This window comes from Mustela nivalis, assembly GCF_964662115.1.
Source record: "Mustela nivalis genome assembly, chromosome: 4".
Taxonomy (NCBI): domain Eukaryota; kingdom Metazoa; phylum Chordata; class Mammalia; order Carnivora; family Mustelidae; genus Mustela; species Mustela nivalis.
The window spans coordinates 66,242,309-66,254,609 of NC_139023.1; the positions used below are offsets into that span (position 1 = coordinate 66,242,309).

Genomic DNA, 12,301 nt, shown 5'->3' on the forward strand with positions numbered 1-12,301 from the left:
TTGGAATGCTCAATACTGTCCTACAGGCTACCATTTTCCATTCTCTTCTCAGTGCTTCTTTCTGGTAGTTTCTCTTCTGTGCCATCAAGTTCATGGGTGTTTTCTAAGGGGTTTTGGATCTGCTGTTAATTCTATCCAGGGTATTTTTTCATTTCAGATATTGTATTTTTTCTTTAGAACTTCATTTAGGACTTTTTTGGATTTTTCTTCATCTTGTTCGTGATTTCTTTTACATCTTATGTGTATTTTTAAGATGTTTTACAATATCCATTTTACGGTCCCCGTCTGCAAATTCAGCAACTGTCATTTTGTGGTCTGCTTAGTATTTCTCTTGATTATGGTTTTTATTTTCCTTCCTCTTGGAACGGTCTGGTAATTTCTACCTGGATTCCACCATTGTGAATTTCGTCCAGTGTGGGCTGGTTTTGTGTTCCTTAAAGAATGTCAGACTTTGTTCCAGCAGGCAGTTAAGATACTCAGGATCAGTTTGATCCTTTTGGGGCTTTTTATTTTGCTCGAGGGCTGATTTCACCCCACTGCTGAGGTCACAGCTTTCTGAGGCCTCTATCCCGAGGTCTGCACTGTGTGTTACATGGTTTTCTACCATGGCTGGTAGAAACACTATTCCAGCCGTTCTGTTTTCTGGTGATTTCCCCTTGGGTTCCCAGGAGTTTATGCCACACCTGCAGCATTGGCAGACTGTAGGCACCTGGCCTCCCCAAATGCCAGCCTGTGCTGGCTCTACTCATGAGGTCTGCAGGGTTCTGCCCCCACTCCCAGTGCTGGGCCTGGAAACTGCCTCGGGGCTGGAAGCTGGGGCACCAAGAGACTTACCTTGTTTCCTCCCCTTCGCACAGAAAACACTGTCATGTGCAGCGTTTCTCCCAACACTCAACACACTGTGTACACAGCTTCCTTGGGTTCACAGTTGCGTGTGGCAGTCTCTGTGGCTGTCATCCTCCTTCCCGGGTGCCACTGGCACACGTTTAGGACTCTTCCTTGTAACCACATGGTCTCCTCCAGGAAAGCCAGCCAGAGGGCTCCTGGGCACAGCGGGCTCCCGGCTCGTTTCAAGCATCGGTTCCTAACAGTTTGGAAGCACATGGAAGTTGTCCCTGTGCTGGGCCTCCCACCCCTCGGGGCTTACGCTTACATTTTAATAGCGGATCCAGGACAATTGTCGCCTGTCACTGTGAAGATGAAGGACCAGGACTCAAGTTACTTCAGTTCCTCACTCTGTGGGTGACTGAGTGCTTTTATTGGTGTTTAAAACCGAGAAACAGGGGTGCCTGGGTGGCTCAGTGGGTTAAAGCCTTTGCCTTCGGCTTGGGTCATGATCCCAGGGTCCTGGGATCGAGCCCCGCATTGGGCTCTCTGCTCAGCGAGGAGCCTGCTTCCCTCTCTTTCTCTGCCTGCTTCTCTGCCTACTTGTGATCTCTGTCTGTGAAATGAATAAATAAAATCTTAAAAAAAAAAAAACACCAAAAAACCGAGAAACAGCGGGACCCGTGAGGTAAGTTTTTCCTTCTCCTTTAATATTAATTAAATTAAGAAGCGTTCATCCTTTCTGGTACCATAATACTCCTTTTGATACTATTTTGGTTTAATGGCATGAGGATGGAAAGTTCAATAAAAGGGCATTTTCCAGGACGCCTGGGTGGCTCAGTTGGTTAAGCAGCTGCCTTCGGCTCAGGTCATGATCCCAGCGTCCTGGGATCGTGTCCCACATCGGGCTCCTTGCTCAGCAGGGAGCCTGCTTCTCCCTCTGCCTCTGCCTGCCATTCTGTCTGCCTGTGCTCGCTCTCCCCCCCCCCTCTCTCTGATAAATAAATAAAATCTTTAAAAAAAAAAAAGGGCATTTTCCTGGCCATTGTTATTTTATTTCATCTCATGATTACCGTTGCCATGTAAAGGAGGTGCTAGTCCATCGTGGTCTATGAGGCTCCCCCAGGGATCGACTCCCAGGTCTAGGCCCCATGAAGACAGGAGCATTGGAGCTGGATGTCCCGCAGATGCACCTTGGACCTTGGCTTCCCCATCTGTAAATGCAGTGTGTCTGGGCATTAGGACCGGCGATGACAAGCCTCCAGGCCCTGGGCCTGCCTCTGGGGACATGGGAGGGGCTGAACCTGGGAAGCCCTGCCAGCCTCGGCCCTCCATCTCCCCGACCCCTGGACTCTCCTGGGCCTCCCAGGCCCCAGATCCATCCTCCGAGAACTGGGATGGTAAAGTGACGACCCCCACCCCCCCAGGGAAAGAGCCAAAGGAACCAGCAGGAGCAGAAGTGTACAGACCTAGAACAAGGCATAGGTGGCTCACTTGTGTGCGAGGGGAGCAAGGGTGTAGAAGGTGGCAGGTGGGGTGTCAGGAGTGGGCACCCAGGGGTTCCCCTCACCACTCATGGCCCTGACAAGGTCCTGCTCATGTCACAGGTGAGACCCTGCAGTTCTTCAGCAGCCAACATGTCCCCCAGATGGAAGTGGAGGCTCAGAGGTGGGACTGTCCTTGGGGAGAAGAGGCTGGGGCAAGGACAAGGTCTTGAAGGGCCTGGGTGGGCAGCTTCCCTAGAGAGCAGGCTCCCCCCATCCCCAGACCCTTCCCATCCTTTGTTGCTCTGGCTCAGCCAGCCCTGGCTCTCCCTTGCCCTCACCGGGAGCCATGGAGGCCCAGGCCTGGGCTTGGGACTCTTGGAGGCATCAGGGCCTTTTGAGGACACGGCTCCTGCTGTGGTCACTGCCCAGCCCATTCCTCGCTTTGCAGGCTCATTCCATGAGCAAAGGGATATGCTTGTTCTTCCCACCTAGTTAGAAAAAAGCAAAACAAACCAGCCAGCCTCTTGCCTATCTCCTATTTACAGGACCTGCCATTCCCACCCTTGTTTTCCTGCAAACCAGCTCCCACTGGGTTGTGGTCAAAGTCCCCAAAGTGTAGGAGCCCCGGGGTCAGTCCTTGGACCTCACCTTGACCACAGCAGCCCTGCAGTGGCCGATCTTTCCCGGTCTTGTGTCCTCTAGGCTGCCCTCCTCCTCCCACCCTAGTCACTGCTTCTGGCACCTGGACCCCTGACCTGTCTGCACTTGTTCCGCAGTGGCCTTCCGTCCATGAACGGCAATCCCAACGCCGGACGTCTCACCTGGGGGGTCAGATGGGCATGTCAGACTTGACCCCTGCCCCAGGGCAGGCAGCCTCGTGCAGCCCGGGGCTCAGACCAAAGCCTTGGAATCCCTCTTGCCCCCTTCTCTCCTACCTGCATCTCGTCTGTCCAGAAATGCTGCAGACAAAACCAGCAGAGTATTTCCAGAGGCCATTTCCTCTCTTCCCGTCTCCACACGGACGCAGGACCCTCATCGCTCCCCCTTCACTCGGGGACACGCCACATCCCTGCAGCTGCACACAAGCAGGTTTCCCAAGAGGCACGGCTTGGCCGGGCCTTGGGAAGTGGGTGGGAGCGGCTCCCGCAGAGACTCCTGCAAGCTACCTGCCTGCAGAGACCGCAGAGGAACCAGGCAGCCGTCCCCCTTCACCATCCATACCGCCCGTTATTCCTCGTTCACACCCAGTTGAACGCCCGTGACTTTTCAGTCTCATTAGAGATCACGCCGCCCCCCTCCCCTCGGGCTGGATGGGCACCTGCCCGTAAGGCTCTATGTGGTCCCAGCCTGCTGACCCTTGGGCCACCCGGCTCTGCCTCCCCAGCCCCGTAGGTTAGGGTGTGGTGACCCCATACCACTGCTGCTAGGTGTCAGTACTGCTCTCACCGAACTCTCGGCACCGGGCTGGACTCCGCCCTGGGGCCTGGTGCTGCCTGGCACGTGGAAGGCCCCAGAGGGTACAGAGGCATAAAGGATACTGGGCAGGAGCCAGGACCCCTAAACTGCTGCCACGGGTGACCCGGGAGATGCTCCAGGGTTGGTGGGCCAGCTTCCCCTTGGGGGACACTGCCCCCCACTCTCCCCGCACCCTGCCCCCCATGCACCACACTCCCCACCACCCCCAGCAGAAAGCAGCCAGACGAGGTCTTCTGCTGTACTAATGTATTCCATCTTTCAAAAAGAAAGACATGATTTTAATATTACTTAACAATATGTTAAAAAAGTAGCCAGGCAGGCCTCCGTGTTAATACAGTCGTACACTCTCTAACAGACTTGATGGTGTGAGTACTGGGTGGGGTTTTGTTTTTGAACTTTCTCATTCTGCAAGGGATCTTACACAAGCTGGCTACAAGTCAGGGGGGTCAGACACAAACAGCGCAACGTGTACACTCTTAAACAGTAGATTGTGGAGGAGAACGGAAGAGCGCCTGCCCGCCCAGCCCACTTCAGGTGGGATGCAGGGCACACGAGAGCTGAGTGATGGCAGTGCCCTGGCAGGGACAGATGACAGGACAGGGCGAGATGCAGAGGCAACGAGCCACGTGGATGATGAAACGCGTCTCTGGCCACGGCCCCGGCTCCTGGGCCGCACGGTGGGAAGCCGGCGGGAGCTACTGTTGCAATCCAACGGCCGGCGCTGTGCTCACGCCTCACTCACAGATACACGCACACGAGCCACTGACACAGGCCGAGCGGCGAGTTCTCGGTCTGGGGGCATCAGGTGCGGTGGCCCACCCGGCACAGCCCTGGGCAAGCACAGCAGCTCCGGGGCCTGGCCCACCTTCCGCGCGTCCCTCTCCAGGTGGTCCTCATTCAGTGGGCAGCAAAAGTGGCTTTTTTCAAGCTAAAATTGGACCAGTTGATGGACAGTCTTTGTCGGGTCTGTCTAGCAGAATCCAAACAGAATCTGTGAAGACAAAGAGCCAAACAGTCACAGAAGGAAACAGCCCACAGCTGAGCTGTGTCAGCAAAGTCCAGTGTCCTCCCAGGATAGGAGGGTGGGGGGGAGGGCGCTCAGCATGCCAGACCCGCCGTCAAGGACCCCTCCACATCTGGCCACCCTTCAGAGTGGGGAAAGGCCCTCAGGAGGATGGGGATCCTCTTCTTCAGGGCACAGGTGAGTGCCCTCAATGTCCTCTGGTGTCCTGTGTCCTTCTTTTCCAACTTGTCCTCCAGGGAAGCTGCCCAAGGGATGTTTCTGATGAGCCCATCTGAAAACGTGCCAATGGCCACCACCGTGCCCTTCTCCACGTGTTAAGCCACGAAGATCCCAGCCACCCTCACTGATCCACGAATGCACACCCGAGTGCGAGAGGACACGGGACTTCACATGGTGAGACTTGGTCACAGCGCTGCCACCGACCCCCCCCACTCCCTGCACTCAGGGTGGCAGCAGAGGCAGGCCTGCTGCCCTGGGGTCCAGCTCTGGGTCACCCCTGCACACCCAACAGCATCTGAAAAACACCACGTTCTGCCACCTGCTTCCCAGGCAATAATGGCTGACTCTCTACTAAATGAGGAACACTTCCTTTCAAAAACCTTAACTATGCAGTTTCTGAAGGTCTCGCCTGTCCAGCTCTCATCTGAGTAGCAGAAACTTGAATTAAACCTGAAAATGATTACTGTGGTCACACAGATGTAGCCCAAGTGTGTTCATTTACATCACTCAACCACAACTCCTTGTGTTGCCTGCTAGGCAGTCTATGTCCAGGTGGATAGAGCCGTGTGTCCGTCCCTGCCCTGCCCCCGAGCAGTGTGCCACCTCCCAGAATTCAACTTCTCTTTCCCTGGCCACAGCTGGTTGAACTCCAAGTCCTAGTGGCGTCACTTTTACAACCTTCGTTGTTCACCTTTACAACCTTACAACCAACCTGCCTGGACCGTGTCCCCCTGCTCTGGCGGCACTCCCAGTGGTCCCCATGAGGCTACATGCATCCTGCCTCTCCACGCATGGTGGCAAGAACGTCCATAGGTGTCTCTGAGCCAGCTGGAGCCAGGCCCCCAGGCCCCCAGCTCTGCCTCCCCCCCAACACCCAAGGATCTGACACTTCCTGCCCATTGGGCCTCCATGTGATCTGCCAGGGACCGTATTACACATCTAAAACATGTGTACCCAGGTGACCGGGACCACAAAAGCCTCAATCAACACACCCCTAACCCAGGTAAGGAAGCCCAACCCTGCCAACCCCATGGCACCATGCCGTCCTCTCCCAGGATGCAGCCCGCACCCTGGTGTCTGTGACAATTGCCCACAACCTCGCAGCCCCTCACCCATGGTCTGTGTGCGCTGATTTCTGCACTTACAGGAACAGAGTCATCCTGTATCTTTTTCTTCCCGCTTTTATGCAATTCCCCCAGGAGGCGGCCATGTGCCTGTTTCCAAGGTTGGAAGAGCACCCCCCACAGAATAGACAGACAACCGCGGGGCTCCGTAAAACGGATGGCTTCGACTTGACCTGATTCTGCCAAACTTCTCCATGGTCGTTGGAGCCACTCTGTGCCCCCGAGGAGTGGGGGAGCCACTGCCCCTGCACGCCCAGCCCATCAGGCGGGAGGTCTCTCCACAAGTCCCTGGTCATGCATGGGTTTCTGTGACAGCCCATCTGTCCACGCACTGGTCTTTTCCTGTTCTGTCATGTGTATCTGTTCTGGTACAAACTCTCCGTGAGGTGCTGCACACACCATGTCCTCACTTTCTTTAAAGAACTGTTGATTTTAATGTCATTTAATTTATCAATCTTTTTTATTTTATGGTTGGCGTTTTTAAGAAATCTGTCTTTACTCTAAGGTCAAAAAGATACCTATATATCAAATAAAAAGGTTTGCTTGTGACATTTAGAGTCTTCCCACCTAGAGCTGACCTTTGAGTAAGATGACGTGAGGATCCAACCAAAAAGTTTTCCTTACATAAACCTTCACAGCTGCATTTATGAACACACCTTCATTTCTACTGCTGATCTGTCTTTTGTCATAAACCAAAGCTCAGCATTGTGTAGTCTGTTTCTGTGACTTTCTAAGTCTTTGTAATGGACAAGAAAAGCAGCTCTGTTCTTCCTATACTTCTAGAAGGATCAGATCAAACCCAAGTTCGTTTGTTCTTTTGTTTTGTTTTATATATATACACATATATATATATTTCAAAGATATTATTTATTTGATGAGAGAGAGCTCACAAGTAAGCAGAGAGGCAGGCAGAGAGAGAGAGGGAAGCAGGCTCCCTGCTGAGCAGAGAGCCCGATGTGGGGCTGGATCCCAGGACCCATGACCTGAGCAGAAGGCAGATGCTTAACCTTCTGAGCCACCCAGGCGCTCAGTCCGTCTGTTTTTTGTGTGAACATCACACACATGCAGGAGAGAAACCAGATATGCATGCTGAAAGAAACTGAGAAGGCATACAATGGAGCACTAGCAGCAAGCCTGGGACACCACCTCCAGGCAGTCCCCACCCCAAAACCCAAAAGTAATCACCGTTCTGGCTTTTTAGGATCATTTCCTTGCTTTTCTTTATAGTCTTAACACCTATGTATGGTATAGTATCCCTGAAAATATACGTCACTGAGGTATAATTTATGTACAATAAACTGCAGTTACTACAGAGCTCACAGTGCTGATAAATAAATCCAGGTGCTGATAAATAAATCCCTCCAATCAAGATACAGAAAACTTCCAGGAAGTCCCTTTGCTGTAATCTCCTCGCTGCCCCAGCCCTAGGTGAACAGTGATCTGCTGTCACTGGGATGAATTTCCATTTCCTGGCATCTCAGGTACATGCAACTTCGTAGTATGTACCTGCTGTCTGCCTTCTTGGCCTGAGCACCTGTCTCTGGGCTCCATCTCCATGTCTCATCGGGAGTAAGCTTTTCCCTGGTGAGTGGCGTCCACCGGACGGACAGAGCACAGTTTCTCTGCTCATCTGCTGTGCATACCTGGGTTGTCCCCAGTTTTTGGCTATCACAGGTAAAACTTCTGGAAACATTCATGTACAAATCTTTGTGTGGATACATACTCTGGCTTCTGTTGGGCAGACAGTCAGGAGTGGAGCTGCTGGACTGAATGGTGTACATTAAAAAGTGTACTTCAGTGGAAAGAGCCTGGATGTCCACAACAGGCAAATGGATAAAGAAGATCTGGTTCATCTATACAATGGACTATTACTCAGCCAACAGAAAGGATGAAATCTTACCATTTACATCAACATGGATGGAACTGGAGGGTATTATGCTGAGTGAAATAAGTCAGGGAAAGACAATTATATTATCTCACTCATGTGAAACTGAAGAAACAAAACAGAGGATCAAAAGCGGAGGGAAGGAAAAATAAGAGGAAATCAGAGAGAGAGACAAATTGTAAGCGACTCTGAACTCTAGGAAACGGACTGAAGGCTACTGGAGGGGAAGGAGTGGGTGGAGGGGGATGGTGTCCCTACGGGCAGCAAGGAGGGCGCGTGATGTAAGGAGCACTGGGTGTGATATGTAACTGATGCATCACTGACCTCCACCTCTGAGACTAATAATATGTTAATAATGTTATATTATTATATAGTATATAATAATATATACTATATAATACAATATATAATATATACTATAATATTAACTAAACTATATTATATAATACTAATAATATGCTAGTAAGGCTAGTATGTTAATAACTGATTTTAAATACAACAATTTATAAAAATGTAAAAACTGGTTGTGTCTAAAAACATTTGGTTGTGTCTAAACTGAGCTTTCTATAAACAGGGTGTCATGTATATTCGCGTGCTGCGCCTCTGTCCACTCCCGAGTTTGTAGGATCCACACTGCAGACTGTTCTAGCCGGTTCCTCTCCATGGCTGAGCAGCATTCCATGTGTGACTGTATCACATGTCCACCCTACACGAATGTGTTTTAAAGACACTCAATTTTACAAAATCCTTCTTGGGCTTTAAAATCTACAGATAAATTTTGGGAAGTGAGATAGCTTACACTTTTCCTATAAATGAATATAGGATCTATCCCAGGTCTTCCAAATTCTTCCCTCATGCTTGATCTCTTTCTATGCACAAGTCGTGGGCAACTTCTATTAGATTTATTCATGGAAACTGCATAGATTCTGGAGCTGTTACAAATATCGTCTTTATTTAAACTACATTTTCAAATTATGGATGGTATGGAGAAATGTAACTTCTGTACACAGATCCTATAGCCCGTCCCTTCACTAAATTCTTTCTCTTGCTAATTTTTTTGTAATTCTCTTTGTAGTCAGTTAGATCAACTGTTAAGTAAAATGGAATTTTATCTCCTGCTTTCCATTCTTTAAGTCTTTTCATTTTTTTCTTCTCTTATTATGCTGCCTAGGAACCATGATTTAAGGCTGAACAGAGATGGAAACAGAGAGCATCTCTGTTTTGCACACGCTTCCATGCTTCCCATTTGAGAAAATGTTTCATGTAGCATTTCTTTTCTCTCTTTTGGTAAATCTCCTTTTCAGGCTAAGGATATTTCCTTCTACTACTCGTTTACCTTTTTCTTTTTTTCTTTAATTAATGAAATGCTAATATTTTATCAAATGTTTTTTCTGAACCTACGGAAATGATCATATGGTTCTTCTTTAATTATCAATTTAGCAAATAGCATTTGTGGATTTCCCAATAGTAAATATTCCTTGCATTCAGTCCTAGGGTACACCAGTTTGGTCAAATATTACTTTTAAAAATACTGTTGGATTTGGAATGTGAAATTTTTTCACATCCAATTAATACTCATGACCAAAACAGATCTGTGATTTTTCATGTTTTCTGTATTGCTTTTAGCAGATTTTGGTATCAAAATCTTCCTTCTCTTATAAAATGAAGTGGGGAGTCTTGTGTTGTCTCCTCCTTTCAATTCTCTGGTAGAATCAGTATAAGGCTGGATCATCTCCATCTCTTTTTTAAAAAGATTTTATTTATTTGACAGAGAGAGAGACAACAAAGGAGGGAACCCAAGCAGGGGGAGGGGGAGAGGGAGAAGCAGGCTCCCCACTGAGCAGGGAGCCCAATGTGGGGCTTGATCACAGGACCCTAGGATCATGACCCAAGCCGAAGGCAGATGCTTAACCGACTGAGCCACCCAGGTGCCCCTGATCATCTCTTTCAAGTTCTGGGAGAATTCTCTGCACAAATGTCAGAATCTATTGGGATTATCTGTAACTACTACTCTGATTTCTTTGATGGTTACTGGATCATTCAGGCTATTTTGTTACTGCGTTGATTTTGTATTTAAGTTTTAAAATTCATTGTGAAGTTGTTCCCAGTGTTCTCGTATAGTTGAATCACTACAGCACCTGTAGCTATGTCTTCCCTTTCACTTATATAGTCACAGAATTTAAAAAACTCTTCTCATTATGGAAGATGTCACACACACACAAAAGCAGAGTGTGGTGACATCGGTGCAGCCACGGTCCAACTTGGATAATTATCAACATGCTGGTTCTTTTTCATCTAATTACTGCATTGTGTCTTTTCTCCCTATTTTATCTTGATCAGTCTCTCAAAGGTTTATTTATCTAGTTAATATTTTCAAAGAGTCAAAGTTTGGCTTTGTTGATCTCCTCTGTATTTGTTTTCTGTTTCATGATTTATGTATTATCCTCTTTTATGCTCTTTGGGCTTATTTGGTTGTTCTTTCCCTAACTTCTCAAACAAAATCCTTAACTCATTAATTTTCAGGTTTAAAACTCACTCGGCAACCTTAAGGCTTCACTGAAAGAGCACTCAACAGCAAACTGTCCATAGCCCACAGTTTTCATAGTCCGTGTTTTCCTTCTTTTAGTTCCAGGTATTTTTAAATGTCTACAGTGGTTTCTTATTGAACCCGTCCGTGAGTTAAACATATATATTTTCAGATATCCAAATACTTAGGGACTTAAAACATTACTTTGGTAAATTGCCAACTTAAATGTGATGCGGTGAGGGCATACAATTACACATATTCATTCCCTTAAACTTCTGACCCTTGCTTTCTGTGGCCCAGTACCCACTCCACTTCTGTGAGTGTTCCCTGTGTGCCCAGAACACAGATTCCCTGTTCCCTGGATGCACTCTCCTCTGTACTCATCTTCCACATCCATGGGGACGATGTCCGAAAGGGACAGTGGATCTGATTCTCTATGCAGCCCAAACTAGTTCCTATTTGTATTCGGAGGCTATTTCATTAAGCACCTAGTTTAAAATTTCTGTGCCTTCCTCACACATTGAATCTTTTAGCACTATACAGCAACCTTTATCAGTCCCTTTTATTAATCCATATTCTCTTTGATAATAACATAGTTATACAACAGCTTCCTTTTCCTCTTTACCTTTCTATTCACTGTGTTTTAGGTATGTTCTTATAAATGGTATGTGTGTGTGCACATGCGCATGTGTGTAAGCATGTGTGTATGTGTGTGTGTGTGTGTGTGTGTTTAAAACTGTCAACACAATCTGAGAAACTTTTTTATTGTCTATCATGGCTGCTGATAAAGCTGAACTTGTGTCTCCTGTGTTCTTAAACTTTATTTACTGTATTTCTTTATGTTTACTTTTTTGAGTTTTTATTTTTTTCCTTCTACAGATTAGCAATTTACACATCCTATTTCTATTCTTTTAATGCTTACTTGTAAAAGTGTATCATCCATTTAGCTTCAAGTCTGAATATTAAATACTTAACTGTTAAATACCTCAACAAAAAAGGACTTTTTTTTTTTTTTAATCTAGCTTATATACTATTGCTGTTCAGTATTGTGGTTCTTTCAGACATGTCAATTAGACATTATTACTCTGTGGTTACAAAGAAAATGTTTTATTTAACAACATTTATCAGGCAGTTTCTCTCTCCTTCCTGTAAATCACACTGTCTTTCTGAGATGAGTATCTTTTTCTCTTGAAGATATATATATATTTTTAAACACAGATCTCTTTGGAGCAAGTTCCTGCAATTTTTCTTTACTATGGAAAAGAACAGGTTTGTGGGATACATAGTTACAGACTGAGAACTTTCTCTCAAAGCTGTAAATCTCACTCCATGGTCTTCTGGTTTCACATCTGCTATGTTGAGGAATGGATTTTCATTTGTTTATCCCACTGGTGTATGTTGTACAGCTTTTGCATTTGTAGATCTGGATTTCTCATTAGCTCCGCACAATCCCCAGGTGCTGTATCTCTCTTCAAATACAGCTCTCCTGTAGCCTCCACCTTCTCCTCGGGCAGCTCCAGTCAACCGTCTGTCAGACTCAGTCTCTGCTTCATGTGTCTGAGCCTCTTTCCTCTTTTCTAATGTCCTTATATGTGGGTGCATTCTGGGTACATCTTTCTTCCAGTTCACTAATTCCCTCTTTAGCAGTGTCTACTCTGTTTATCACAAATCTATTAACATCTTGATTTTAATCATTACATTTTTCATTTCTAAATGTTTCTTTTCCCCAGGTCT

General features: G+C 47.3%; 1 protein-coding gene and 1 long non-coding RNA gene across 11 annotated transcripts in view; both read right to left on the minus strand.

The window, feature by feature from the left end:
- Positions 1–4,019: 4,019 nt before the first annotated feature.
- Positions 4,020–12,301, minus strand: part of FAM193A (family with sequence similarity 193 member A) — a 166,975-nt gene continuing 158,693 nt past the window's right edge. For all 10 annotated transcript variants that reach the window (XR_014310715.1, XR_014310716.1, XR_014310717.1 and 7 more), the window contains one exon: positions 4,020–4,779. Coding sequence is in view for 7 of the 10 variants with exons in the window: in XM_082727057.1 (XP_082583183.1) it covers positions 4,686–4,779 (94 nt within the window). In the remaining 3 variants the exon portion in view is untranslated. The remainder of the gene's footprint in view (positions 4,780–12,301) is intronic.
- On the minus strand, positions 5,046–12,140 carry LOC309862823. The gene is made up of 2 exons (XR_014310726.1): positions 11,490–12,140; positions 5,046–10,371 (listed from the first exon to the last, which is right to left on the minus strand). It is a non-coding gene; the product is annotated as an uncharacterized lncRNA (long non-coding RNA).